This window comes from Lithobates pipiens, unplaced genomic scaffold (genome assembly GCF_037356315.1).
Source record: "Lithobates pipiens isolate NorthernLeopardFrog02 unplaced genomic scaffold, aLitPip1_a1.2 Scaffold_19, whole genome shotgun sequence".
NCBI lineage: Eukaryota > Metazoa > Chordata > Amphibia > Anura > Ranidae > Lithobates > Lithobates pipiens.
In genome coordinates this window covers 273736959-273764224 of record NW_027507764.1, presented here as the reverse complement: position 1 = coordinate 273764224, position 27266 = coordinate 273736959, and the positions used below count along the sequence as shown (strand labels likewise).

The following is a 27266-nucleotide window of genomic DNA, read 5'->3' as shown; positions in this document are numbered from 1 at the left end:
AAAAAAGTTTTTTGGAAGGGGTAGTTGGACATGCGGTGCAATGTTGCAATTAGGGCTGAAACTAATCGATTATGAAAATAATCGTTAATCGGCCAATTATTTTTTTCAATTAATCGGATAAAAAAAAAGGGGAGATATATATCTATATCTATATACATATATACATATATACACACATATACACATATATACATATATACACACACACACGTGTCCCCCCCCAGTATAGATGACACATTCCTCCCCTCTCACATGGTGTCACTGCCCCAACTCCTCTCAGTGCTCCCCTCCCCCCCTCCGGTGTCTCGGGTTTTCTCACCCCTTCATGGTGACAGCGGCTCCTCCTCGGTGTGCCGGGGTGGTGTGGGGCGGAGTCTCAGTCCGGACCCGCCACACGGGACTCGGCCGACTCCTCCAAATGGAGCGAAGGGCACCCCGAAGCCGGGAGATGGATGCACGCATGTGCAGAGCACAACCTCCAATCACGGCAGCGCTGGAAAGTGGCCCGGTGAGGGCTTAACGCTCCTGCGCTCTGCGGCGGGTCTATCGGAAGGCTGCTGGGTAGAGGGGGGAGGAGGAGCTGAAAGCAGCGCAGGCGCGTTGCTGGTGGGACATCAGCCGGGTGGAGAATGCAAGCAGGCATAGCTGCGTGGTCATGGACGTGGTGCATGCGTAGGACACGGGAGGATACAGGACCGGCAGGGGGGAAGGTGCAGACTAGGGGTGCAACAGATCAAAAAACTCACGGATCAGATCGTTCTTCGCATCAGAGTCACGGATCAGATAAATTTTCGGATCAGCAAAAAAAAAAAAATAACACTATCCCCGCCCCCCACAGCCACATTGTTTATTTAAATAAAAGGTATAACACTATCTCCCCCCAATAATAATACAATTATAATGCAGCTTATTACAAGCATAAAAACATAGTCAGCATATCACTGATGATTTGCGCCAAGCTCACCACTGATCAAAGTTCCTCCAAACAGACCGCCGTGATGAGTCCCGGGATGCCTATTGGCGCAAATCGTCAGTGATATGCTATGTTTTTATGCTTGTCATAAGCTGCATTTTATTGGGGGGGGAGAGATAATGTTGTTCCTTTTTATTTAAATCAACAATGTGGCTGTGCCAAGCAAGTGGAAAGGCATAGATAGGATTAGATAATAACTAACTACTATCTAATAGATAGTAGTTAGTTATTAGGTTAGATTAGGTAATAAATGTAGTGGTACTTGCATAAAAGAAGTTTTGAATGAGGGCAGGCAAGGCATCCAGCATGACTCCTCCAGAATACCTTCACTTGGGCTGACACAGGCTGAACGCCGCGCTGGGGGTGACGTCAGCGCGCAGCTCGCCACCGCCGGGTGTACCAAGATGGCCGCCAGCTCTGGAGCTAGGCCGAAGCCGCGGCCATTCCTAAGCCCGCGCCCACCTCCGCAGATCGCATGGTGCGGACCAACTAATCGATAATGAAAATCGTTGAGAACGATGTTCATTATCGATTATTATCGATAATATCGATTAATCGTTTCAGCCCTAGTTGCAATCCAGTGCTTTAACTGGATAAAGTGATAATGCTCGTTAGCCGGCGCCCCTTGTGTTTCCCGGATACTCTCCCAGGAGGGGAATAAGCGTGAGGAAAGGAAATTTTGGACTCGTGGGTAGCCATGTGAAGGCCACCAGGAGAATGCCTGGGAAAAGAGGGTTATGGGTGATGGGGAGTAGGGGTAGAAAGGGGGACATCAGATTGCTGGAAAAGCGAACCGAGTCCCACACCTGCAGACCATGTAGCAGCATGGGGCTCAGGGAGGGAGGGCGCAGATTCCTGAGGAGCCAGAGGAGTGCCTGAAGTGCACAAGGGTCACAGCCAGCCACCTCCAGGAGCACCCACAGAGGAACATCCGTGGTTGCATGAAGCATAGTCAACGGGGAGATCTGGGCCGCTGTGTAGTATTTAGAGATATTGGGGATCCCCAAGCCTCCCCAGAGCCTATGGGTATAAAGGGTCGCTCTAGGCACCCTGGATCGTTTGCGCGCCCATATAAATTGGAGGATCCTATTCCGCAGGAGTCGAAGGAAAAAAGTGGGTACCCGGACAGGCAAAGTACGAAAATAATAAAGGACTTTGGGAAGGATCGCCATTTTCGCCGCTGAGATCCTGCCTAACCAAGAGAGTGTGGGGAATTGCCAGGCTTGCATAAGGGTGGACATCGTTCGCAACAGGGGATAATAATTGGCCGAGTAAAGGGAAGAGTAAGATGGCGTTAATTTGACACCTAAATAGTCAATCAAGTGGGATGCCCAACGGTAAGGAAAATGGTCCTGCAGTCGCTGCACCAGTTCCAGAGGGAGGTTAACATTCAGCGCTGTGGTTTTGGAGGGGTTAATTTGAAGACCCGAGAAGGCTGAAAATCGGTCTAATACTAGTTGCAGGTTGGGCAGGGAGATGAGCGGGTTTGATAGAGTCAAAAGAGCATCATCCGCAAAGAGGTTCACTTTGTAGGGATTCCCGAGATATCACTATTGGCCCTGATCGCCGCCGCCAGCGGCTCCAATGCCAGGATAAACAGTGCCGGGGACAGGGGGCATCCCTGTCTAGTCCCCCAGAGTATCAGGAAAGGGTCAGAAAGGAAGCCCGCATATTTTACCGACGCCGACGGTGCGGAATAGAGGGCCTGGATCCATTGCAGAAAATGTGGACCAAATCCCCATTTGGTTAGAACAAAATAAAGGTAGTCCCAGGAGAGCGAATCAAACGCTTTCTAAATATCTAGGGAGAGCAAAAGTCCTGGTATTTTACGTTAACGAAGTATATGGAGGAGATGGACCACCTTGCGGACATTGTCCCCCCGCCTGGCGACCGGGCACAAAGCCCACCTGATCCCTGTGAATGAGGGCCTGAAGTTATCTGTTGACTCGCGTGCTCAGGACCTTTCCCAGAACCTTCAGGTCAACATTAAACAGGGAGATGGGACGAAAGGACTGCGGGTCCGTGGCTTCCTCAGGTGACTTAGGGATCATAGAGATATGGGCTTTCAGCGAGACTGGCGAGGGTCTCACACCTTCCCGCCAGGCGTTGAAATAAGACGTGAGATGGGGCGTGAGCAGGGATGCAAATGTCTTATAGTATAGACCGGTAAAGCCGTCTAGACCCGGGGCCTTGGATGGCTTAAGGGACTTTAGGGCTTGGGCGACCTCCATTTCAGTTATAGGAGCATTCAAATTATCTTGTGCCGCCAAAGACAATATAGGAAGACTAATCGATTGGAAGAATCTCTCGGCCTTGTCTCGGTCGAAGGCAGCCGGTCCATTATATAGGGATGAGAGGAAGGAGGCAAAGCCAGCCTATACCTTAGATGGATTTGACGTAAATCCCCCTCCTGTCACCTGTTGTCAAACCGGCCTGCCCGGACATCCCACTGAATTAAGTTTCCTAGCCAACACAGGACCTGGTTTGTTCGAGCAACTGTAAAATGTATACTTGGACCAGCACAGGGCTTTCTTCGCCAGAGCAGAGGCGAGCAGGTCCAACTCAGTGGCCAAGTTGTCACGTATCCGCCTATGGGCTAAATTGGAGGTTACGCCTAAAGGCCATTAGCACCCCTCTTTGCTTCTCAGAGATGGAGGCCGTAAAAAACACTGGATAATGGAAGGACAAATATTTGGGGGATGAGGATAGGGAGAACCTGGTTTCCTGCAGACACACTACATCAATTGATTGAGATTTTAAATGACGGAAGACCTTCGACCTCTTAATGGGGGAATTGAACCCATGGATGTTCTGCGAGAATATTTTCAACACATTCTGAGCCATCTGGGGGGTAAAGGAAGGTTCATATAATTATAGAGCGGACAACAAGGTACGTACTTACCCTGATCCCATGGCGAGGCAGTCCGAGCCCGAGTAGGGGAGTGGGAGGGAGGAGAACACAGAGGAGAAGAGAAAGAGAGAGAAAAGGAAACACAGAGTAGACAAGTAAAACACATAAACACCACAATTGGTGGGCATGGCATCCTGCTACAGGACACTAAAGGAGGTGGCTCTACCACCAACCAAAGGCTAGCAAATAGTAAAACATAACAGCATTAACAGCAATAATACTACAATATTACTAGAATATTACTACATTATTACCTTATTACCGCCCCTGCACAGGGCTATTAAAACTAGAACAAAAACAGGCGAGACAAGCTAAGCCCATCTCGTAGTACAGCTACCGGGTAGCAGTGAATAGAACTGACAATGGGGTTAGAGGTTCTCCCCATCCGGCGCCGCCCCGCAGGGAGCAGGGTTTCCAGTTTTCAAAATGGCGCTAGAGGTTCCGCACATGGCACTCAGAATGAGATGTGGTTCTATATTAAAGGTGGTCAATCAGCACACTACCCATTCCCCATTGACGTCACATATGACAAAACGCATCTGGAGGAGGATATGTGCTGACGTCACCAGGCTGTCTCGCTAGGAGTTTGTTTACAGTTGGCTGGCTCTGTAATTGTATGCACAATTTTAAACTTCTGTAATGTAAGTGCAATACTGTTTATATATACATTTAATAGGCAATATTACACTATGGTAGTTCTCTTTCTTCTGGGTTACTGCCGAATAAGTTGCTGATATAATGGTTCTAGGTTGAGAGGTGTTACCAGTGTTTGAAATTACCTGTGCAATCAATATCCATTGCCTACGTCTATGATCTTCGGCGCAAGCAAAGGCCTTGGTTGGGCTATAGCCATATGCTGGTTTTGCTTGCCATTTGTTAAGCAAGTTTTTCTTAAGGTGGTGGCACACTTATTGAATGAACTCACTGTTGTGTTAATTGAAGAATTGATGAAAATTATCCCACATTTTTTGTTATACGAGAGATGGTTTCCATTTTTACAATCAACTATCTGATAATTGGACTTTATTAGCGCAACTTTTTTCTTTTTTATGAAATAAAATATGTTGCCTTCCTTTTGCTTGTTTTTGAAATGGTGAGGAAGGATTAGAACCCCTGTCAGATTTTAACTAATGTATATGGCTCTGTTAGAGAGATTTCCTTCACTTATGTCAGCAATCTTTCCTCTACTAAAAAATAAGAGCATTTCTATTTCCCCTCAGCACATTTATGTTCCAAGACTGTAGTATTTGATTATGTTTATTCATGAATCTGTGAGTGAGTCAAACTTGACATTTCCAAAAGGGAGGACGCACACGTGCCAGAAACAAGAAAATGTCTACACACCTCTGTTTGACCATACGCAAGAGGTATAGGGGGGGGCAAAAGGGGCAGGGTAGAGGAAACCGCTTTGGAGGGGAGCAGAGGACACACTACAGTAGGAGGGTGATGTGAAAGTGTTAGAGGACACACTGCTAGGGGGAAGGGGTGTGCAGTGTGCAGTGGACACTACTGTGGGGGGTGATGTCATACTGTGACACACTTTGTGCTCTTCATGTCCTCTTTTTGTTGGGAGCTTGATCATTTTTATTTAAAGAGCACCGCCTATTACCCACCAAGAACTTTGCTTTCCTCCATGTTGTCCAGGTAGATCTCAACCTCTGAAAGTTTGCCTGCTACTGCCTTAACAATGAAGTATGAATGATTAATCACTACTCTGACTACGGTCTTTTAGCCAGTTTCCTATACATTTACAAACTGATTTTTACAAGCCTGTAGATTTTACCTTTCTAATTAACCTTGTGTGGGGAGTTGTGTCAAACACTTTTGCAAAATCCAAGCATACTATATCCACAGTCACTCCTTTGTCTAAGGTTTTACTTACCCCCTCATAAAGAGAAATCAGATTTGTTTGACTTCTGTCTGTCAGGTCACCTTAAGGCGAGGTGACAGGTGCACACCGTAGGATCAGGAATGCTCCGCAAGTTTGTGGTGCACTCCGGCTGACTGCTGCAGACGGGGGACAGATCCCACTGGGGTTAGAGCGTAAGATTCCCTGGGGCGCGGAGTCTAAGAGCCAGCAGGTGTTCACCAGCGCCTCTGGTGGTGAGGATGGACTTGGCTGCAACTGGCTCCTGGTCGCGACCCCCAGGGTCCCCCAGCTCACACCCAAAGTAGGCAACAGGAGGATAGGGATGGTGAGGGACAAAGCCAAGGTCGGGGCCACAGGCAGACAAGAATAGTTGGGGACACACCAAAAGGTCAGGATCACAGGCAAACAGGGATAGTCAAAACACGCCAAAGTCGGTAACGGAAAACAGTAGAAGAGCACACGGCAGGAAACAGGAAGCTAACACACAAAGGAATACACAATGATTGATCAGCACTGATGGCCTGCAGTGCACAGGTTACTATAGGGCTCCCTGATAGGGCCTGGGGTAGAGCCATGCTTAGAGGAGAGTTTAAAAAAACCACCAGGTGGAAGTGGCAGGCCTCTTACTCTGAACACATGAGGGGAGGTAAGCAAACACAGGAAGATCACTGCATAACCATGACACTCTCTTTCAGGAATTCATGCTGACTATTACTCAAAATGTTCTGAGCAGCCTTCAGCCTTAGACAATGTGCCCTCTTAAAGTTACGTGTTTATACCTTTCTAGTATGTGCTTGTTGTTTAACGCTAACATTAAATTAAAATAATGTTATGATCACGGCTACCCTGATATTCTTATATAAGAACTTTGGTAAAAAGATCTGCATGGTCAAAAATTACCAGGTTCAGCAGAGCATAATTTCTAGCTCACAATTCACAATGTATTGGAGATAATAAAGGCAGACAAGTCCAGCCTTTGTGATAACCTTGGCTCCTTCCAAAGATACCATGGAAAAAAAGTGTAGACAAGAAGGGACAGGACATGTGTAATTCACAGGCTTGCTAGCTGAAAATAAAGGGAACAAGTCTAAAAAGGAAAACTAAGGCCTTGCTCAAAATTCCGACGCTTAAAGGCCAAGTTCACCTTTATAGAAAAAAAATATTAAAAGTATATCTTTTTGCTGGCAAAAAAAACTGTGCACTACTTATTTTCATGGAGAGCCTGTAAAGCATTTCACCCCTAATCTGCAATTGCAGGCTCTTGCTGACCGGGTAGCTGTCTGTACCTTGTACAGGCAGGCAGTTACTGAATGACAGGAAAGATGAACTAGCAAGAGTTCTCATCAGTGCCCTGGTAGTTCATTCAGAACTATAAGCTGTCAGCCATAATGGCTGATGGTAGTTGTAGTTTTCTCAGAGAACTATGAAAGAATGATGTGGCTGGAGCCCTGGTTCTTTTTTCACAACAGGGACTTGAAAGGATGCTCAGTTATTAAAGTATTTGCAAATCTCAGTCATGGAATCTGAGCAAAGCACATATCTGTAGTGTTTACTTATCTCTCTCCAAACTTTAAGTGTCATTTCTCTCTGGTTCCTTCATTCCTCTGTTATCAGCATTACACTTCTGAGAAGCTTTCCTGAGACAAATTTTTGTTGGGAGGGAGAGCTCAGAATGGAGCTGGTCTATTCAGAATACAGTTCTTCTGCTGTGTAGAAGGGGGGGGGGGGGGTGCCTTTCCTCCAATCACCTATCACACACTGTTTCTGCAGCCTCTCCACCCACTCCTCTGTGCTCCTGACAGTTGCAGAAAGTGTTAAAATCTTTCTTCCCTTTTGAAGGGGTTATTTCATCTCTGTGTATCATCTGCAGCTGTTCACTTGTGCTCATGTGTGAGGGTTTACAACCAGTTTAACATGTTACACCCTAAATATGGATGAAAATTTAACATGTTACTAAAGGTAACATGTTACCTGGATATTAACATGTATCCTTTAACAAATGTGCCTATAGCATTAATGTGAGTTGCTCACGTGTTAAAAAACATGCCCCAAACACCCTATGCCCACTTGACATGCGTTATAAAAAAAAACACACCCCGCATGCCCAGGTTTTTGTTGGCTGTTGAGAACAAGGCCTAATGCAGTGCAAACTCTCTGCAAATGAGTGGTGGCACATTACTATAGACTTGAATGGAAGGAGTTGAGGTACTTCAACTCCTTCCAAACTCCACAAAAAGGTTGAAGCGCAGCAACACAACATGACACAAATACTTCATGTTTTGATAATGTGTGCTGTAATGTGTACTATGGACTGTCCATATTCTCAATTGCAGATGGTTTTACTAGGCACTTGAGTTAAAAATTCACATCAAACTTCTACTTTTAAAGCCAGTGTGAACAGGACGGGCATAAGGCAGCCACCTCAGCTGGAATGCTTCAATATATTCTGTGTTTATAGATACCTTTTAGGTTTTGTTAGCTCTGATCGAAGATTGAGGCCTAAGTGAACTGTACACTTTTCAAAAGAGAATTTATTTAAATGAACCATTACCTTATGATCTTATCATGTGTCCAAACCCATTTACGATGACTGCAAAGCAAATCAACGGCAAAGACATATTCCCAAATGCTATCGGTTAAATCTTCTCCATACTGCTTACTCTGCTGAAACTTCCCATCAGGATAAAGCTGTACTGCCATTAAAATGCTGGACAGAAGTACAGTTACACTCATGGGTTGGACCTGCAAAAAAAGGATAGAAGTTACAAGAATCTTAAACTTCATATACAAAAGTGATTAGGATGAAAATAAAAAGTAGAGTGTTTAATATCAGAACGGATGTATTGATACATCTACTATTTTTGTTACTTCACAAAAGGCAAGTAAATGAATAAGAAAAGATAATTTTGAGATCTGGGAACACAGTAACAATCAAAATGCACAAAAGAAAAAATGAATAGCACATAACTAAGTTATTAGGATTTAAAAGCAGAAAAACAGGATTTTTAAATCAGCTTACCTGTAAAATACTTTTCTTTGATGTACATCAGGGTATACAGAGCCACAGTACTTACTATGTGGGTTATAGCGCCACTGATAGGTGATGGACACTGGGACGCCCTAAGGCAAGAAGTGCACTCCTTATATAACCCCTCCCACTACTGAGAGTCCTCAGTTTGGTAGCCAAGCAATACAAGTGCATATCAAGAAGGGAGGGACCTCTGTGTCCCCTGATGTAAATCAAAGAAAAGGATTTTACAGGTAAGCCGTTTTAAAAATCCTGTTTTCTTTTCTTACATCAGGGGACACAGAGCCATAGTACTTACAATGTGGGATGTCCCATAGCAATGGCAACTGAAGGGAGGGAGACAACAAAAAAGTAGGCCAGAGGACTCATACTGCAGCCTGCAGTATACTGCGTCCAAAGGCAATATCCTCATGACCTTTAATGTTGATTTGATAAAATCTGATAAATGTATGAACCGGAGACCAAGTCGCTGCCTTACAGATCTGAGCCAACGAGACCCGATGATGCACCGCCCAAGAGGCACTAATCGCCCTGGTTGAGTGTGCTTTAACATGAGAAGGAAAAATTTTTGTTCTTTAAGTCGAAGCTTGAACAATCACTTGACAAATCCATTTGGAAAATAGTAGATTTTGACGCTGCCTGTCCACATTTTGAACCCTCTGGCAGTACATACAAAACATCTGTTTTGCGAACCTTGAGAGGTCGCCTTTAAATAGACTCTGATCGTTCTTACTACATCAAGGGAATGTAGTGCATTCTCTTCCCTAGATTGAGGCTCTGGGAAGAAAGAAGGAAGAATAAGGCTAGGTTCACATTGCTGCGATGCGGGAACGCCGCAAATCCGCGGCGTTTTCCCGCATTGCATACCTCCCGCCGGCAGTTCACACTGCCCTATGCGGACGGCTGGGGGTGTCAATGTTATGTTAATGACACCCCCAGATCCGTCGGCATATCGCAGTGCGATCTGCCGACTCGCACAGGAATCGGATCGCATGGTGTGAACCCCCATGCGATCCGATTCCGTTGCGGACCCAAAAAAGGGTCCCGTGCGAGTTTGCTGCGGGACCGCTGCGAGTTCAGCCATACTATCTGTATGGCTGAACTCGCAGCGCTACGGAGATCGGATGTGATTTGCTGTGCGAATCACATCCGGTTCTCCCCCCGCAGCGGTGTGAACCCAGCCTAATATCTGCGTTTAAATGAAAACTTGTCACCACTTTTGGTAGGAATTCAGGGTGACGCAAAACCACCTTATCCTTGTGCATGATCAAATACGGCTCTTTACAAGACAGAGCCGCTAGTTCTGATTCTCTTCTAGCAGAAGAAATGGCAACCAAAAAGATCTTCTTTCGTGTCAAAAGAACCAAGGGAATTTCTAGTAAAGTCTAAAAAAAAAGGCTGCTTCTACATAGCTGATAAGACCAAAATTAAATCCCAAGGATTTAGAGGTGCCTAGATAGGGGGATTAATCCGTGGTTACCCCCTGAATAAAGCTACGCACCAGAGAGTGGGAAGCAAGAGGCCATTGGAAAAAAAAACATTGACAAGGCCGAGATCTTGCCCTTGGTAGAAATCAAGGCCAGCTTCATTTCAGATCCCATTTGCAGGAAATCAAGGATCCTGCCTATGACATACTTCCACACCAAGAAACATATGTCTTCCAGACTCTATAGTAAATGATTCTGGAAGCCAGATACCTCGCATTAATCAAAGTAGACACTACTGAAGGAGATTATCCACGATCCTTTATAAAGTGGGCAACAGACAAACCTGTTAAAATTTTTAGTCTGTAAGGTAGGATGGAATACCGGACCTTGCGCGAGAAGGTCTGGCCATTATGGCAGAGTCCGAGGCACTCCTACTGCCATCTTTATGATCTCGGTAAACCAAGATCTCCTGGGCCCCTCTGGGGCCACCAGAATCACCTCTTTTCATTCCTGCTTGATCCTGCGGAGAAGGCGTGGAAGTAGCAGAACTGGAGGAAACACAGATTAGTAAAAACTGATCCCATGGGAAGACTAACGTGTCTGTCCCGCATGCTAGCGGATCCCGCGATCTTGACACAAAGTTGTCAAATTTGTTGTTGAATCTGGACACGAATAGGTCCATGTCCGGAATACCCCATCTCTGACATATCACTAGGAAGATGCCGGGGTGAAGAGACCATTCTTGCAGAAATAATTATTGGCGACTCAAGTAGTTTGCCTGCAAATTCTCTATTCCTGGAATGAAAATTGCCGATAGGCAAGGAATGTTGTGTTCTGCCCAAGCTAGAACATGATTCACCTCTTTTTGGGCTGCATAACTTCTCGTGCCCCCCGGTGATCGATGTAAGCCACAGCCGTGGTATTGCTGGACTGAATCCTGACAGGACAATCCCGTGGTCTGATCGTCCAAGATTCTAGGGCCAGACGTACTGCCTGAATCTCCAAAATGTTAATAGGCAAGGTCCTCTCTAACCTGGACCATCTCCCCTGGACAGAATCTTCTTCCAGGGCTGCTTCTCAGCCTCGAAGGCTGGCATCTGTTGTTACCACTTTCCAGGATACAGGTAGAAAAGATTTTCCCTTTTGCTGGATATCAACCACCAATTTAGGCTCTGACGTACATCGGGAGCCAAATGTATTGTAAAAATCCAAGGCCTGAATCTTTTTTTTCCAGACCGACAGTATGGTGTTTTGAATCAGTCTTGAGTGGAAACTGCATGTAAGGCACATGGAGATATCGATTGAAGCCAAAAAACTCCCCTCCTTGCAGGATGGAAACAACCGATCGGATTGACTCCATGCAAAAGGATCGGATGTTTAAGTGCCGATTCAGATCTTTGAGATCTAGAATGGTCTTAGCTCTCCTTTGGTTTTTTCACCGTGAAAAGGTTTGAATAAAAACCTGTGCCCTGTTGATCTAAGGGAACATCTGATATCGCCAACTGGGATAATAGATGATCAAGAGATAGAAAGAGACTTCTTTTTTTCTGGATCCCTGGGAACATTTGACCTTAGAAAAGGAGGAGATGGAAACTATCGAAACTCTAGTTTGTAACCTAGAGAAACTGAAGAAACCACCCATCTGTCTTGACATTGTTCTTGCCAGATCTTTGAGAATTGCAGGAGTCTTCCCCCCACCCGAGCGAGCGGGGGGCACCCCTTCATAAGGAGGTTTTAGCATTTTGCTTTGTGGGCTTTCTGCCACAAGATCTCTTTGACCCTGGTGCTGCCCTCGGGGTCTTCCCCCTGAACCTGACGGTTAAGGCTGTCGAGACTGCCTAGAGGCTGATGCCCTGGCACAGGTGAAGCCGCATGCTAAAAGGAGAAATGTTTGAACAACTTCTTTACTGGTAAAACATAACTTTTCCCATTAGAGATCCTCTGGAGGTATTTATCCAGATCCTCTTCCAATAGCCGTACACCATGAAAGGGGAAACTGGCTAAGAGCATTTTACAGAGTCCCTCGCTGACCAACTTTTCAGCCACAGAACTCTGCGAGAATGCACTAGTCCAAGCATAAGCCGTGAGGCTTGAATGATAGAATCTTTCATGGCATCTACTGTGAAACATAGTTCATCTGATACACCAGCCCACTGCTGGGCCTACTGATCAGGCAGAATTTTAAGTATCTCCACAAACCGTTCCTTAATGAACTGAGATTCACCAATTGCCACAAGAACCGGCTGAGCTACTGAACTTGCTAAAGACATATTGCTTTTGGAAAGAAGTTCCAACTTTTTATCTGATGGATGCTTTAACATTAACGCATTATCCACCGGACACGTGAGAGGCAATTGCCACATCCCTTCCATAGGATAAACTGTGGAGTATTTCTTAGGAGGATAATATTGTTTATCCGGATGTTTCCATTCATCTTTTTTTGCCATGAATGAATGGGAAAGGCATCCTCAGATGGGGGAGGTTTAAATGATCCCAAACCAGATGTGGGTTCATCAAGAGCCTGCACTGCAGGCAGTAAAAAAAGGTTTGAACCACACTAGTAAGAGTGCACAAGCAACCTGTCTTGTGATGATACTCCCTCTATATTAGGATCCTCAGAAGAGGATATATTAGTATATTCCAAATCCTTTGGAAGATCTTCCTGATCCCCTGCCCCTTGCACCTCAATCAGAGAGACCTGAGCATTGCATGGGGATCTGCTATGTTTAGGCCCACTATGGAGAGATATCATAGCATCAATCTTTTCCAAATTACAAATGGTAGAAGAGAAAATAAATCTCCTGTGTGATATATACAGGGACTGAAGTGTCTAGTGCAGCTGCAACAGTCTCCCCTGACGGCTCAATCTGCTGGCCATATCACTCTCAGAGGAGGATGACATTCTTTTGAAAATGGATTTAGTTTATTGTGAAACCATTGAACCCTTTAGAGGAGTTCCTGGTCCCTTTTCCACTCATAGCCTGAAGCACAAAAGCAGAGGAACCACCAAAAAGAATGTGCACTGTTAAGTTATAGTTCAGCGCTATAAGCTGCTATTAATACCTAGCCTGGTAAAGTAATAATGTGTTAAAGGAAAAAATGCCTGTGTCACCAACCTGAAGTAAGTCAATCTCCTGCTCATGTGTCCCTCCATGGCCAGCAGCAGCTATACGCACAGTGCTTTAAAAACCTCCCTCACGCGTGGCCGGCGTCTGACGCCGTTAGGCCCGCCCCCACGCTAATTACGGCCCTCCCATCTTTCAAAAGAAAGTGATTTCCTGCGTGAGCGGCGGACTTCAGGCACCTTGCAAACAGCTGACATGGCAGCGGGATAAAAACTACAGATGAGCGGCCTGACGTATTTTTCTTTTATAAAGAAAATGCTTTTGGCATAGGTCCCCAGAAGGGGAAGATTCTAACATTGGGGGTGCAGGAAGAGAACCAGTCCCCTCTTTCTTACCGGAGGCTCTGCTTGTTGTGGCCGGAGCAGAGGAGGAATGAAGGCTTCTAACACAGCGCTGTTTCCAGCATCAGGTGGCGAGTGCTCAATACAGGCCCCAGTGGTGACACATAGGCATGACAACATTATAGCTTAAAAGGAGAAATTCATAAGAAAATCTCCACTTACCTTTCCTCGCTGCAGGGCTATATGAGATAAACCAAATCTTCACCCTTCACGGAGGGCTCCGAAACCTTCCGGAACAGGGGAACCTAGAGGTTACCCACAATCCTGGACCTGTAACAGCACCCTGCCAGTAAAACTTTATGGCCTTACTACCAAAAAGTACTGAATCCCAGGGTCCAGCTCTCTAAAAAGAGAAGCATTCGCAAGCAAAAACCTTGTTTCTTCGGACACGAGGCCCGGGTACTATTCTTTTAGGACACTCTAAACGGATCCGGTCAGCATGGCTAGCCCCAGCAAGGATTTCTTCCAATGGCTCTCAGCACAGCACATCTTTACTCATGACCAACACCTTAGACACTGGCGAAAAAACTGAGGACCCCCAGTAGTGGGAGAGGTTATATAGGGAGTGCACTTCTTGCCTTAGGGCGTGCCAGTGCCCATCACCTATCAGTGGCCCTATAACCCACATAGTAAGTACTATGGCTCTGTGTCCCCTGATGTAAGAAAATACATATATGTATTTATACAAAATACCACAGGGACTCCAGCAATATCAAAAATGTAAACATATCAAGAATACATTGAGATTATATGTTATGCAAGTTGTGAGCAAATGTTTGCCTGTGGTTTTGCAATGGGTCCCTTTTGGCTTCTGCCACAGCTGTGTGTGAAGGTATTCCTCTGTGGGATGCCAAATACAGGGTAAGTGTGTCTAGAGAAACACAGCAACTGGGTGTACACCTTCCTGAAAGCAAATTATCCAGGTGAAAGGGTGGGAGGAAGCACCTGAGTACCATATACAGTGCATCCGGAAAGTATTCACAGTGCTTCACTTTTTCCACATTTTGTTATGTTACAGCCTTATTTCAAAATGGATTCAATTCATTATTTCCCTCTAAATTCTATAAACAATACCCCATAATGACAATGTCAAAGAAGTTTGTTTGAAATCTTTGCAAATTTATAAAAAAAAATAAAACGGAAAAAAAAAAAAAATCACATGGACACAAGTATTCACAGCCATTGCTCAATACTTTGTTGAAGCACCTTTGGAATCATAACAGTTTCAAGTATTTTTGATCATACTTAATGTGATTGTAGCCGTATTAGTGCAATTGTGACAGAGAAAATTGAGTACTGTCCGTGATACTTTTTTTATTTGCACTAACATACAACTTTTCAGGACAAGCTTTCGGGGTATGTCCCCTTCTTCAAGGTCCAAGCAGTTTGTGATGGATACACACAAATATATACAAGAGGGCCAGAGGCAGCTGGCAAATACTACTTACTACAAAAAACTGGATTATGATCCGACCCAGGATTTTACTAAGCAATTAAAAGATCTCATTGCGACAATACCAAGCCACCTACATTCAGAACTCATCAATGCAATTCCAGATAATCCAGAAATTGGAGACTTCTACATGCTTCCCAAGATTCACAAGCCAGGAAATCCAGGCAGACCCATTATAACAGGTATGAATACACTTACCGAACATATCTCAGGCCTTGTAGAAAACATGTTAAAACCTTTAGTCATGAACACTGCGAGTTTCCTACAAGACACCACTGATTTTCTGAACAAGCTGAACAATATACAACAATTACCACCAAATACACTTCTAGTCACCATGGATGTAGAATCTCTGTACAGTAACATCCCTCACAAGGATGGGTTGGCGGCATGTCACAGATTCTTATCATCCTCACCAAACTAGAAATACACTGCTGAAGATGTGACACAGCTCATTGAATTCATTCTTACACACAACTACTTCACTTTCAATAATGACATCTATCTCCAGTGTATGGGTACTGCTATGGGTAGCAAAATGGCACCCCAATATGCAAACTTATTTATGGCTGACCTGGAGGACAAATTTCTGAACAGCATACAACAAAAGCCATACAGATATTATCGCTATATTGATGATATCTTCATGATATGGACTGAAGGTGAAGAAAATCTAAACCAATTCTTCTCATTGATCAACACTTTTCACCCATCTATTAAACTAAAAATGGATTATTCAAACACACATGTCAACTTCCTAGACACTACAGTATACATCAGGGATCACAAGCTTCACACGTCGATATACAGAAAACCGACTGACCGATGCAGCTATCTTCACAGTTCCAGTTTCCACCCGCAACACACTAAACGGGCCATCATACACAGCCAGGCCATCAGATACCACCGAATTTGTTCAGACCCAGAAGACAGAGATAAACATCTCAGAACACTGGCAGACTCCTTCCACAAGAAAGGTTACAAAGAGAAAACCATCAACAACAGCATAAACAGCCTTGAAAACCCAAAGAGAAAATCTCCTCCAATAGACAGAGAAAAAAACAAATAACCGAGTACCTCTAGTCACCACATACAACCCAGCACTAGAAGGGATCAAAAAGATAATCAAAGATTTACAACCCATTATAACAGAGGATGACACTCTGAAAGGAATATTCCAACAGCCCCCATTATTGGCTTTCAGACAACCACCCAACCTCAGACACAAACTAATCAGCAGGAAACTTCACTCTGATTATGAAGTCACAAATAATGGAAGCAAACCCTGCAATAAAAAGCGCTGCAAACTATGCAACCAGATCTATCCAAAAGTGTCACACACACACACAAACGGGACCTTCAATATCATGGGATCTTACAACTGTACCTCCAGCAATGTTGTGTACCTCATCCAATGCAAAAGGTGCAGCAAAGGATCTTATGTTGGTGAAACAGGACAGAAGTTGCAAACGAGGATGAATTTACACAGACATACCATCAAGGAACATAAAGAAGACAGTTTATGTACACCTGTGGGACATCACTTCTCACAACCGGACCACACTATAGAAGACCTCAATGTTTTAGTTTTTAAAGGGAATTTCAGAAATATCCAGGAAAGGAAAACCTTTGAACTAAGAATGATAATTCTTTTTGACACCAAAAATAATGGCCTGAATTTAGATATAGGTTTCCTTACTCATTATACTAAAGTTTTACAACCCCCTCTGTGACTAGCAACCCCCCCCCCCCCACCCTCCATTCCATAGCTCTCCCTCTGTCTTATCTCACTAACTCTTCTCTTATCTTTATTGCCATTGATTTGTATGTGTTTTTTTTGTTGTTTTTTTTCTCTTTTTTTCTCTTCTTTCCCTCAGAGGTGTTTTTTTTTTTTTTTTTTTTTTTTTTTTTTCTACATTCTGCTTAAAAATTTGTAAATCAGTACTGCTTGGACCTTGAAGAAGGGGACATACCCCGAAAGCTTGTCCTGAAAAATTGTATGTTAGTGCAAATAAAAAAAGTATCACGGACAGTACTCAAGTATTTTTGAGTATGATGCTACAAGCTTGGCACACCTATTTTTGGGAAGTTTCTTGCATTCTTCTTTGCAGGACCTCTCAAGCTCCATCAGGTTGGATGGGGAGCGTCAGTACACAGCCATTTTCAGATCTCTCCAGAGCTGTTCAATTGGGTTCAAGTCTGGGCTTTGGCTTGGCCACTCAAGGATATTCACAGAGATGTCCTGTAGCCACTCCTTTGTTATCTTGGCTGTGTGCTTAGGCTTGTTGTCCTGTTGGAAGATGAACCTTCGCCCCAGTCTGAGGTCAAGAGCGATCTGAAGCAATGCTGCCACCACCATGCTTCACTGTAGGGATGGTATTGGCGAGGTGATGAGTGGTGCCTTGTTTCCGCCAAACATTCCCATTGCCATTCAGGCCAAAGTGTTCAGTCTTTGTTTCATCAGACCAGAGAATTTTGTTTCTCATGGCTTGAGAGTCCTTCAGGTTCATTTTGTGCCATCACGTGCCTTTTACTGAGGAGTGGCTTCCATCTGGCCACTCTACCATACAGGCCTGATTGGTTGAGTGCTGCAGAAGATGGTTGTTCTTCTGGAAGGGTCTCCTCTCGCCACAGAGAAACACTGGAGCTCTGTCAGTGACCATCAGGTTCTTGGTTACCTCCCTGACTAAGGCCAGTCTCCCTCGATTCCTCAGTTTGGCCAGGCGGCCAGCTCTAGGAAGAGTCCTGGTGGTTCTAAACTTCATCCATGTACAGGTGATGGAGGCCACGGCGCTCATTGGGACTGTCAATGCTGAAGAAATGTTTCTGTACCAATCCCCAGATCTGTGCCTCAATACAATCCTGTCTCTGAGGTCTAGACAATTCCTTGGTTTGGATTGTGCAATGACATGTTATTTGTGGGACCTTATAAAAACAAGTGTGCACCTTTCCAAATCACATCCAGCACGCCCCTTCAGGTTGTGCTGCACGGATTTCGGTGGGGTGTCTTTGATACAGCATATACAAGATTTCCATCTGAGGTTTCTGGGACTGTCTTCTCACATAATCTCTCAAATATTTCCTACTTCTGTGTTTTTTATACACACGAAAGCTAATCATATGAACCGTATGATAGTAGTAGCGCTGCTTTAATAATTGCCATCACTGGACTTGATCTTGTGGATTGTTATTATTAATATTTTATAATTAGCATATACTGATTGGTTTGTGCAAAAGTTATCGCATCTACAAAATAGGGGATAGATTTATGGCATTTGACAGTGCTATAAAAATGTACTGATTACTGTATAAATTACACTGGTAGGGAAGGGGTTAACATCAGGGCCGATCGAAGGTTTAAATGTTCCCTAGGGAGGTGCTTTCTAACTGTGGGGGGGAGTGGACTGACAGTACAAAGAGATCGCTGTTCCTAATCACTAGGAACAGGCTATCGCTGAACTCCCCTGACATAACGGGGATCTGCTTTGTTTACACTGGCAGATCCCTGTTCTGCCTCTCCGTGGAGAGATTGCGGGTGGCCGTCGAGTCCGTCAGACCCAATGATTGGCTCCCCCGCTGGATCTCCGTGTACGCGCCCAACATACACTTACAGCGATTTGCGCAGCTGAGCTAACCTACCGCAGCATAACTGTGGCGGCTGGTCGGCAAGAAAAAGTAAATATTTTGATATAATGTACATTGAAAAATATTCAGTGTGTTTGCCCCCATACTAGCACTATATATCGATCTAAATATGATGTAAGCAAGTATTTGAAATTTGCTCGTTAGAGAAGAAAAGAAAGGGATCACGGACACAGTTGGCCAGCTTGAACACAGCGCAGTATATGTGAACCAAGAATCTCTGTTTTTAAGTAAAAGCATGAACAACAGACTTGCCTTTCCCCAGTTAAGGTAGGCACTCAGACAAGAGCCAACATCATCCTTTGCCAAGTTCTTTAATACAGCCTGTATTGCTTTACTGACAACTCCATATGTAGAAAAGATATCATTCCATGAGCTCACAATGAACAGTAGCAATCTGTCAGGGTCTGGAAATTCTAAACAAAGACACAAATAGAAAAGTAATCAATTCTTTAAACATGGTCATCTTTCACAACAGTCACATGTGACTAAAAATACAGTTTAAGGGTCTAATGATACCTCTACACACAGGAGTGTTCTTAACTTCACCTCACAAAAAGAGAAATAGCATCTTCAATAGCAATCAACTACTACAATGAACAAAATACATAAATTAACCACTTCGTCTCCAGTACCCATACGCACTTTATGGATCAGATACATTTTTCCATTTCTTCCAAGGACCTGCTGATTCAGTAAATTTGTCATTACTCACCATATTAAAATATAACATATCTTTGTTTTGGTACAGAAAGACTTTTTTGACATGGGATTTCTAATTAGACCAGAATTCATAGGTGTTATTTTACATAAAAAAAAGCGTAACAATTTGTTTTGTTTCTCATAAAACTAAATTTTCTATTTTTTTTTAAATATCAGCAAAATGTAATACCTAAAGCAGCCATTCTGAACCAGGGTTCTGTGGAACCCTAGTGCTCTTTAGGAAGTTCCTAGAGGTTATTTGAGCTGTGACTAACTATCCATTTGACAGTGCTTTAATAGTTTTGATGCAAGTGCAACCTGGCAGAGCCAGTTGAAAGACACCAATGATTATTTAGAATGTCTGTAAAGGTGGCCATTCTGTTCACTAGCATAAGGGAGACCTTCTTTCCACAGGCCGCCAATGTAAGTGCCATTTTACCACTGACCCCTCTCCCCACACAACCAATTAGTTGGTTTTAGCAGGGGTTACCCAAGTAGTATTTCAAAAGGTTTTCTGGGGTAAAAAGGTTGAGAACAGCTGACCTAAAGGAGGAAGGGCAAGGAGGAGTTATTTAGGGCTGATTAGTACTCTGCCACTGCAATCAGATGCTGCTAGTTTTCAGAGCTGAGTGACAGTCAGCAGCACTCAACTCATTTCCTCCGTACCAAGGCTGTGATGGACCTACACATACACTGTAAATTGGAACCATTTATATTACAAAAATTACCCATTTTCAGGAATAACATTCATTAATGCATCCGAGAAGAGGATGGACCTGTGTTGTCATTTTCCAGAGACCTTTGAGTATATAAATATGCATGCATGCATACATACACACTGTATAAATAGGAATTATTTGAAAGAAAAAAAAAACCCTTATTGAGGAAGAACATTCATTGATACACTCCCTTCTCTTATTCTGTAGTACAATGAATTTGTGATGAAATCGCTAGCTGTTCCCATTGTTCATGTCCCTGGACATGGCTTAATGTAGGGTGCTGTAAAAGCTGCCAGCAGGTTCACTGGCATCAACATAGATAAGAATATTTGTCAACAGTACACCCTGGATTCGTAATCAATATTCCAAATGCTTATCTAAAGTACTCACATCACAAAAAGTGCAGATGCAATGTTTTAATGCCACGCAGGATCTTACATGCCTGATGAAGAGGTCCGCCTTGAAATCTTATGCCTACACTTTTTGTGATGTTATCACTTTAACCAGTTCCCGTTCGGCCTATAGTCAAATGATGGCTAGGCGGGACCTTTATCGTTCCACGTGGAAATCATATGACGTACTCCTGGAATGGGACATGCTGCGATTTGTCACCGGTTGTGTCCGCCGAACACAGCAGATCACTGTACCGGGCCGCTGCCGGTACAATGTGATCGCTATGGCCAATCACGACAGATCACATGACAATTGTAAACAATGGATGGCTTCCTTTCACGCTATATATTGTGTACAAATGTGTTGCTAGCTGTGACTATTCACAGCTAATCACAACAATACACACTGAATGAATCAATTTCAGTAAAAATGATTGCTTATGGCAGTGATTTTCATTCTCCAATGTAATAATAATGTGCAAAAAGAATTAAATCCTGATCAGTTCCCAAGGCAACACTGTATTGCTCTGCCCCAAAAAAAAACAAGAATAAAAAAAATAATAAAAAAAAATGTTTTAAAAAAAATCTATTTTTTTTACATACTGTCATAAGTCAGTGTTCCTGATCACTGCCATACCAGTTATAAGATGGGTCATTTGGGGGATATTTGTACCGTCCTGGCATTTTCAGCGCCTCAAGAAACAAGACAGACCATCAGAATATGTACACCATAGTTTTGTTTCTAACTTTTCTACAGACTAAATAATAAACACTGATTTGGGCTATTTTCATCAAAAAAATGTAGCAGCCAGTTTGGCCTAAATTTAACAAGATTACTTATTTGCAAACTTTTATAATACAAATTAAGTAAATCATATTTTGTTTTTGTTTTCCAGAATTTTCAGTCTTTTTTTCATTTATTTAGCAAAAAATAAAAAACCCAGTGGTGAGTAAATACCACCAAAGGAAAGCTTTTTGTATGACAAAAATTTCATATGGGTGCAGTGTTGCATGACCACGCATTTGTCAATGTCATGCATGTCTCATTAAAGAGAACCTAATGTTAGTATGCCCGTGCTAAGGTAGAAAAAAGTGTCTATTAAATTGTAGTTCTGCAACAGCTGGAGGGCCATCAGTTTGAGACCCCTGCCTTAACCACTTCCCGACCAGCGCAAGCCGATGTACGTCGGCAGAATGGCACGGGCAGGCATACTGGCGTACAGGTACGTCCAGTTTTAAATGCTGCCCTGCCATTGCGAGCGCGCCGCTGCCGGTGCTCTCGCGCGCCGATCGGGACCCCCGTGAGTCCGGTCGTGGGTCCCATGGACTCGATCGCTGCGGGCATACCCGCGATCGTCTCACGGGGCGGTTGAACGAGGAGATGCCGTTGTAAACAGCATCCCCCCGTTCTGCCTAGAAACAAGTGACGCTGATCTCTGCTTCATGTGATTGGAGCAGAGATCAGTGTTCACTAAAACAAAGCCCAGCCCCCCACAGTTAGTAACACGCCCCTAGGAACACTTAACCCCTACACTGCCACCCACTGGTTAACCCCTTCACTGCCAGTGCCATTTACACAGGAATCACTGCATTTGTATAGCAGTGATTGCTGAATAAATGACAATGGTCCCAAAAATGTGTAAAAAATGTCCGATGTGTCCACCATAATGTCGCAGTCACAATAAAAATCGCTGATCGCCGCCATTACTAGTAAAAAAAAAATTATAAAAAAAAATGCCATAAAACTATCCCCTATTTTGTAAATGCTATAACTTTTCCGCAAACCAATCAATAATCGCTTATTGTGATTTTTTTTACAAAAAATATGTAGAAGAATACGTATCGGCCTAAACTGAGGGAAAAAAATGTTTTTTTTATATATTTTTGGGGGATATTTATTATAACAAAAAGTAAAAAAATAATGTGTTTTTTTCAAAATTGTTGCTCTATTTTTGTTTATAGCGCAAAAAATAAAAACGCAGAGGTCATCAAATACCACAAAACAAAGCTCTATTTGTGGGAAAAAAAGGACGTCAATTTTGTTTGGGAGCCACGTCGCACGACTGCGCAATTGTCAGTTAAAGCAACATAGTGCCGAATCGCAAAAAGTGGCCTGGTCTTAAGCCAGCAAAATGGTCCGGTCTGAAAGTGGTTAAAGTATACAATTCATACATATACACCGCAAGTCATAAAAAAATTATTAGTTTATAAGACCCCAAAAAAATCTTCAAATATATTAATAGTAAAAAGGTCAGGTCTTAGCATGTAGGCCCTTTACAAAATAATCTAGAGTGGGTGACTGGGGACAAAGAGAAGGCTAATTTATTAAATACTTTCTTCAGCTCTGTGTATACAAAAGAGCTTGGGGGAGCTCATGTCCATAATGGGGGTGGTATTGACACCCCCCCCCCGAATGATCCACAATGGCTCAAAAGTGATATGGTCCAGAAATATTTGGACAGAATAAAGGTGGATAAAGCACCTGGACCTGATGGCATCCACCCACGGATTCTAAAAGAATTGAGCTCTAATTTCAAAACCATTTAATTTTTAGGGACTCAATGACAGGAATAGTACCACTGGATTGGCGCAGGGCAAATGTGGTGCCTATATTTAAAAAGGGATCAAAGTCTTTACCAAGTAACTACAGACCTGTTAGTTTAACTTCTATAGTCGGGAAGATACTGGAGCGTTTAATAAACGACCACATAGACGAGTTCTTGCTGGAAAAAATATTTTGAGCAACAGACAGCATGGATTTATGAAAGATAGAAGTTGTCAGAAAAACCTTATTTCTTTTCATGAAGAGGTAAGTAAAACCTTGGACAGAGGGGTGGCTGTGGACGTAGTATACTTGGATTTTGCAAAAGTGTTCGATACAGTTCCACAAACACGGCTCACATGTAAGGTAAAGTCTACAGGCTTGGAAATATCAGTTAATGATTCTTACTCTGAATGGTCTAAGGTTATCAGTGGTGTACCCCAAGGTTCAGTGCTGGGACCCTTACTTTTAATATCGTTATAAATGATATTGGGTCTGGGATCAAAAGTAACATTCTGTCTTTGCAGATGACACCAAGCTATGCAGTGGAATAACGTCCTTACAGGATGTCTCCAATTTACAAGCTGACCTCAATGCTCGATCTAACTGGACGACTATGTGGCAGTTTTCAAAAAGGATATCGAGGAACTGGAGAAAGTGCAGAGAAGGGCAACCAAACTGATAAGAGGCATGGAGGAGCTCATCTATGAGGAAAGATTAGAGGAACTGAATTTATTCACTCTTGGGAAGAGGAGAATAGAAGGGATATGATCAATATGTTTAAATATATAAGGGGTCCCTATAGTGAACTTGGTGTTGAGTTATTCGCTTTACAGTCAACACAGAGGACACGGGGGCACTCTTTACATCTAGAGGAAAAGAGATTTCATCTCCAAATACGGAAAGGTTTCTTCACAGTAAGAGCTGTGAAAATGTGGAATAGACTCCCGCCAGAGGTGGTTCTGGCCAGCTCAGTAGATTGCTTTAAGAAAAGCCTGGATACTTTCCTAAATGTACAGGGAAAATCCGATTGCCTCTTGGGGATCAGGAAGGAATTTTTTTCCCTGTTGTAGCAAATTGGAGCATGCTCTGCTGGGTTTCCTTGCCTTCCTCTGGATCAACTGTGGGTATAGAATTGGGTATATGGGATTGTATGATGATATTCTTTTTTGTGGTTGAACTGGATGGACTTGTGTCTTTTTTCAGCCTAAATATGCTAAGATTCAGCTGTGCAAAAAATCATCAAAGTCATCTCAACAATGTGAAATTGTGCTAAGGTGCCACGCTCCTCTTTTGTGCCCTCACTCACTAAACAATTAGTTTAAATGCACCTGTCACTGATGAGTGCTCAGATAGTGTTTCTCATGCTCCTCCACAGATAATGAATGATAAATACACCTATCATAGGATACTCAATGCCAAAGATTGGACTTTGAAGCAAGCACTATTGCACTTTGTTGGGAGGACTTTGATGATTTTTTGCACAACGGAATGTTACCAACTAATAATTTATGATGTGTATATGTATTAATCGTATAATTTAAGGGAACAGCGCTGGGGACCTGCATATACATTAAAAAGAACCTGTCACCAAAAAATATTTACATATGTGATGACATTTTTTTTTCTAAATTTCATAAAAAATAGAGTTATACCCAAGCTTATAAACCCCCCCTTCCTAAAAATTTGAGTCCCCCTACATTTACGCACGTATGAACGTAAAACATACACGTCAGGGGCACCTACGAATAAAAACTTTGATTGCAATGAGCAATAATTCTAGCAAAAGACCTCCTCCGTAACACTAAACTGATGACCTATAGCAGGGCTCAAAATTTCAAGACCTGAGCTACTAGCCAGGCCTTAAATGTTACTCGCTATTCTTTCCACTCCTCCACACATAAATCGGGCTCTCGGATTGATTTGGTCTTCGGCAACTCTGGGGCCCTGACGTTGGTGAGGGGGGCCCTGTACTTGCCTGCAGGTCTCTCTGGCCACGCACCTTTGGAGGTCACCTTGCAGTTGTCGGACACCAGGGGTACAGGTTGTTGCTGTCTGGCGTCCAAATGGGTGCAGGACTTGCGGGTGGGGGAGGAGGTCGCTCCTAAGCTGAAACAATATTGGGATCTGAATGAGGGCTCTGCCTCGGTACAGATGGTCTGGGATGCTTTTAAGGCCAATACCAGGGGGGAATATATTTCGGCTATCAAGGCGGTCCGCTCTGAGCTGTCATCTCGGATGCGGCAGCTTGAGGGGAGCGAGGCCGAGGCGGCTGAGGCTTTTTCCGCCTCGCCGACCCCGGAGCGCTTTACTCGGCTGGCTGATTCAAGACGGGCCTTATCCCCTCATCTTGCAGAGGCCACACACTTAGATCTGAAGTCTATGGCAGGAAAAATCTTTGAATCCGGGGACAAAAATGGTAAGCTTCTGGCAAATTTAGTAGCTGACTCTAAAATGCAGACAGTTGTCTCGGAGATCTGTGGGTCGGATGGTCAGTTGGTGTCCGCACCTGACATGATACTTTCTGAGTTCAGGGCCTTCTATGAACAACTGTATGCTGAGGTCCCAGGGGGGTCGGTGGAAGCGCAGAGGGAATTTCTTTCCTCCTTAAATTTGCCCACTCTATCACAGGAGGACCGGGAATTTCTAGATAAGGACTTTACCTTGGAGGAAGTGGAGGAGGCAATTCGCTCACTCCCTGGTGGGAAGACTCCTGGACCTGATGGTCTACCTGGCGATTGGTACAGGATGTATGCCCCACTGATTGCTCCCAAGTTGTTAAAAGTGTTCTCCGATAGCAAACTTCAGATGGGGCTTCCCCCATCCATGTATCAAGCACATATAGTGCTTATCCCTAAGCCTGGCAAGGATATCTCCCTGTGTGCTTCCTATAGACCGATCTCCCTGCTAAACTATGACCTGAAAGTCTTGACGAAAATTCTGGCCACCAGGTTACGGATGGTCCTGTCATCCCTGATTGATATGGACCAAACTGGATTTATGCCAGGGAAGTCCACAGATATAAATCTACGACGGGTGTTTACACATTTGCAGTTGCCGGCCACTGAGTCTTCTACGAGGGTCATAGTTACACTAGATATTGAAAAAGCTTTTGACTCTGTGGCCTGGCAGTTTATGTCCTTAGTTTTGGAGGCCATGGGTTTTGGAGTGGGATTTTGTAATTGGATACATATTTTATATAAGGAGCCCTTGGCGCAGATTAAGATAGGTGGCGCCTTGTCAGAGCCTTTCGCTGTTAGGAGAGGAACGCGGCAGGGTTGTCCATTGTCACCGGCTCTGTTTGCCCTGGCAATGGAGCCACTCGCGTCGGCCCTCAGGAAGGCGGAGGGAGTTAGAGGGATACAGGTGGGTTCCATACAGGAGAAGGTAGCCTTATATGCAGATGACCTCATACTCTTTTTAAGTGACCCGGCCCAGTCTCTCAGGGAGACGCTACTTATTCTTTCTCACTTCACTGACTGTTCGGGGCTTAAGGTAAACTGGGATAAATCTCAAATTATGTCAATAGATAGGGAAGCCAGGGCAGCTGCGGATCCCAACCTGCCACTCATGTGGACAGATACATTGAAATATTTGGGGATTTACATTTCCCCCTCTACCTCTGATTTTTGTGCCCTCAATCTGGATCCACTGGTGCGGAGGATGAGGACTAGACTGAAGGCATGGTCGCATCTCCCTCTCACTTTGATTGGGAGAATTAATTTATTTAAGATGAAGCTTTTGCCTGCTTTTCTCTATGTTCTCAGACATGCTCCAATCTGGATTCCTAAAAAAATATTTCGCACGATAAATTCTCTTTTGGTGTCCTTTCTCTGGGGCGCTGGTCAGCCACGGTTTAAGCTCACGGTATTGCAGAGGCCTTGGGGGGAGGGTGGTTTAGCTTGCCCGGATTTGCACTCCTACTATGTGGCGGCTCTTCTGTCCCATGCTCATAATTGGCTGGTTTCAGACGAGTCCAATGCGGCGGTGGTCCTGGAAGCGGCGTGGTTGGGGTCGTATGAGGCACTAAGACACTTGGTGTATCGCGGTCTACGAGCCCCTTTTCCTCTTACTGCTGCAATGAGGGCGGTTATAAGGGCATGGAATGCTGCCAATCTGATGCGCCCCGTACCCTCGGGAC

At 43.9% G+C, this 27266-nt stretch overlaps 1 protein-coding gene across 4 annotated transcripts in view; it reads right to left on the bottom strand.

Annotated features, from left to right (window-relative positions):
- The window catches only part of ICE1 (interactor of little elongation complex ELL subunit 1), a 464643-nt gene that overhangs the window by 103030 nt on the left and 334347 nt on the right, over positions 1 to 27266 (bottom strand). For all 4 annotated transcript variants that reach the window (XM_077491941.1, XM_077491944.1, XM_077491942.1 and 1 more), the window contains 2 exons: positions 19026 to 19186; positions 8306 to 8496 (listed from right to left, as the gene is read on the bottom strand). In XM_077491941.1, the coding sequence (XP_077348067.1) occupies positions 8306 to 8496; positions 19026 to 19186 (352 nt within the window). The remainder of the gene's footprint in view (positions 1 to 8305; positions 8497 to 19025; positions 19187 to 27266) is intronic.